At 35.2% G+C, this 3,985-nt stretch overlaps 1 protein-coding gene across 1 annotated transcript; it reads right to left on the bottom strand.

Moving 5' to 3' along the window:
• Positions 1 to 803: 803 nt before the first annotated feature.
• LOC103583933 (choline transporter-like protein 1) lies at positions 804 to 3,689 on the bottom strand (the record flags this gene model as incomplete). Its single annotated transcript, XM_008565110.1, has 4 exons — positions 804 to 932; positions 1,637 to 1,793; positions 2,547 to 2,712; positions 3,503 to 3,689. Coding segments are annotated over 4 exons (639 nt in total), but the record flags the coding sequence as incomplete, so codon positions are not given.
• Between the last annotated feature and the right edge of the window lie 296 nt (positions 3,690 to 3,985).

The following is a 3,985-nucleotide window of genomic DNA, read 5'->3' as shown; positions in this document are numbered from 1 at the left end:
TCAACACCACGGCCACAGATCTATCATCCCTCAACTATCCTGGAGTAAATGGAAAGAGCAATGCCACTCTTCAGTCATTTAAAGGTAAATGTTGAGAAAGCCCATTATGTCCTTTGCCTATTAGGTGAGGGAATTGGAACTGATCTTCGGGGAATGGAATAGTAGTTTAAAAAAAAAAAGAGAGAGATGGAGAAAAGACAGGACAAACGCTCCACAGTGAGTCCAACATGCTCAGATACAGAAGACAGAAGACTGGCCCACTCCCTTCAGAACTCCCCTGATCCCATAAGTTTCAACTCCTCCATTTAATCTTGGAAATAGCACTTCCTTTGGTAATATTTCCCAGGTCAATACCATAGTGTTTAGCAGTTAGACTCCAAAAAAGTATCAGCATAGAGAGCACACTAGTTTTGAATGACAGTAGACAGTTGCAAAAAAGGAGTAGGTGTCACAATACTTTACACTAAACTAAAGCTTTCATACAGCATTTTAAAAAATTAAAGAATGACAGCTAGAATAGATGGATTCATAGGGAAAATAAAAAAATGAAAGGATGTGAATTAAGGGAAAAGAAATAAATGTATTTACTGAAAGATGAACCCTAATAATGTTTTATCCATGTGTTAAAATTGAGATTAATATAAAAAGAAGCCTTGGTAGGAATATACATTAATTTAAAAACTAAGAATATGATTGAAATAGACATACTTGACCAAGGTGCAATGTACATCATCACACACACAAAAATAACATCTTCCAATTAAGTTCAATTGTTTTTTTATTTTGGGAGAAAATCAATAAAACTATGTTTGAAAGTGAATGTTAGATTTATTTTTAAAATATTTTACCTGATTTAAATAATTTAGGCACTTTTCAAGACACCAAAGGCAACAAATGCAAGATTTCAGCACACATCGTGCACAAGCATTTTCCTGGATGGGAGAAAAATTGAAATAATTAAAACCCAAGGAATCAGACCATCAGATAGAAGCCGTCAAACATTAGAAAAATAAACAAAAATGTAAAAATCACAACCTATGCTTCAAGACCTCCTCACCCACCCTTTTCTTCCTTAAAATGTAATGGCTGAATTATTTTTAATCAGCTCGGGCCAACATTTATTTAGTACCCATTGCAACATTTATTTAGTGCCTATCTTATGCATATAAGATGCAGGGAGGTATATAAGACCAGCAAGGAACCTACGATCTAGTAGGAGGGAAAAAATACTACACATAAAAAAGGTTAGAATACGATATAGGTACTAAGTGTTATGAGAATGGTGAAAAGAGAGACAACATGGTCTGGGAGACGGGAAAAATACAAGAAAGGCTTTTAGGAAGAGGAGGCATTTGGCCTAAACCATGTTGAAAGGCATGTTATTTCCACAGTCAAGGACAAGGAAGAGGTTCTGAGGAACACAGGACGAGAAGCTCGGGACACTTCCCGTAACCAGTGATGAGATGAAGTTCAGCAAATCATATGAAGTGTATGAGTGGGAGAAAAGGAGAACTTTGTAAAGACTTTGAGGAAAACATTCACAACATTGCCTTAACATTACTGGGTTCTTTACTGCATGTGGAACTGAGGTCTGAAATGTGCCCACAGAAAGGCCAGAAAAGCATTTCCCCCTCACCTTTCCTTTGAGCTGACTGTGAATGTACATAAGGATCATTCGCGGAATTTTGACTAATGTGATAATGAAAGATCCTTTTGCCACCGTACCAAGGTGATAACGAATAAGACGATTCACTGATGCCAAAATAGGTGTAAATGGCAAATTCCTTTTATCCCTATTTTAAAAATGAACAAAAAGACAATTAAAGCCTAAACCAGGATGGAAACACAGGTACAGGTTACAGACCAATGCGGTGAAAAATCAATTCATTATTCTTATTCCATGACAAAATGGCAAAGTAATATGTAACTAATACAAATGCTATGAATGCACCATATAAAATTAATGTTTAATTTCTCTATGGTAGTTTCATGGGTTCTGATGCTCTCACACTTGAAGTTAAATAAAACTGTACTTTGAAAGCTCTTATTAGTGAATACTTATGGAGTTAATCGTACATTCGGAAAATGAAATTTAAAAAGATGTTCAATCTAGACCTGGCACCTCATTGCAAAAGAAAACTATAGCATTAATACTCAGCTCTGAAGTTAGCAAAGGGGACTTACAATTCTAGTTCTGATCCAAAAAAATATAAAAGGCTTGTAATCCTTTGATGGACTTTTATATAAAGCAAAAGTACATATGGCACTACTGCAAGATTTATTTTTCTGCTAAATATAAGTTATAACATGACCTGCTGTTCTGATAAATTTTCTGATACAATTACAGAAAAATACAAAAAATAAAATAAAACCTCCCATTTTCCTACCTCCCAGAATTATCATCTATAACATTCTGTCATATTCATTTTCAACTATTTTTTGAAGAAATGAAACTCTTACAGCCTTAGTCTCATTTCCTTCCCCTCCACCCTATAGACACAATTGCTCAGATGGACTTGAGTTTTCAGACAAATACAAATTCTCACCTAGTAAAATAGTATGTTACCACAGCTCCTGCCACAGTCATCTGCTGACATGCTAGAATAAATTCACTGATCCAAATCAGGCCCACCACATGGTACCACCACATGTACTGCAGAGGCCCAGAAATTTTGAACTCCACAAAGCCTTGGTCGTTCTGAACAGCACTGCCTAGGAAAATATCAAGGAAAGAAAGAAGCAGCACATAAAGTACAAAGAAATATGGCTATTAAATATAAGAGATTAATCTGACTTCCAATGATAGGTCCCTACCCCCAAATCACATACTTTACGATCTCAGTGCTATTTTATTAAGGAACAAAAATAATTATCACTTGAAAAGTTGTGAAATTAAACCTGTATAATTATGTATTTTGCTTTCCTCAAAGAGATCATATAAAGCTTTTAAGAGATGTTCTATATGAATAAAGTTCTTATTACATTATCAGTTATTTAGTTAAGGCATGAATTTTCAAACACTTTGATTTTTTTCAGACATTACTTATCCAATAATTATAGACCTAAATCATAAGCAAAGTAAAGAAATTAATATTATATTTGATTGGTGAGTGTGTGCTGAATGGAGACATATGTTACATACAAGTTTACTATCCTTATACTAATCCTCACAATTAATTCCATTTTGGCTTAACCTTTGATGGCTAGAAGCAAGTCTGAGAATCTATGAACATCATTCAGAGCTCTAGCTAGGTTCAAATTCATGACCATCTCAAAATTAGGATGCAATTCCAGGCCTTACCTGGCCTAGATCCACCCTGCTAGGATGCTCTAAAAATCATGAATAGGGAGTAGGTTATTGAAGAGCTATTTCCATTGTTAGTTCTGATGGCTATAGGAACTTCATCGACACACATCTGAAGAATTATCTCTCTGATGTTTTGAAATATTTGAATGTTGATAAGATTGGTCGCCAAGAGAAAGAAGCAACACATCTTCTTACCGGTAGTGCCAAGAAAAAGAAGTGTCATGATCCAGTAAACCCAAAACAAGACAAGAGCGAAGAAAGTCCAAAAGGGCTGGAAGACCAGCAGTGGCAAGTGAATGAAGACCTTGCCAGCCACGTGGAACAAGGCAATGGTGAGAGCGACACGTTTGCGCATGACCAACATGATCAGGAACAGGATGACCTGTATGGAGAGAACAGACGGAAAGGCTCCAATTACTGTTTTAAGTGGTGAAAACAGAAACTGAAAATGGTGGAAATCCTTAACACAATCCTTCATTCCAAAACCTGTTAAGTATCATTCTCTGAATCCCAATAATATTTTATCAGTCTGTATCTCTCTTTCAGTACTTACTTTCAACTGTATATTATGGTTATCAAGTGTCCTTTAAAGCTAAGCATAAAAAAATTATCAATTTACTAATAAATCCTAGAATCTTCTACCTTTCACTTTCTTTTTTTTTTTTTTTTTTTTTTTCC

Source organism: Galeopterus variegatus, unplaced genomic scaffold, assembly GCF_000696425.1.
Source record: "Galeopterus variegatus unplaced genomic scaffold, G_variegatus-3.0.2 Scaffold30881, whole genome shotgun sequence".
Classification (NCBI taxonomy): domain Eukaryota; kingdom Metazoa; phylum Chordata; class Mammalia; order Dermoptera; family Cynocephalidae; genus Galeopterus; species Galeopterus variegatus.
Note: the sequence above shows the minus strand (reverse complement) of the source record. Positions and strands in the feature narration are given on the sequence as shown.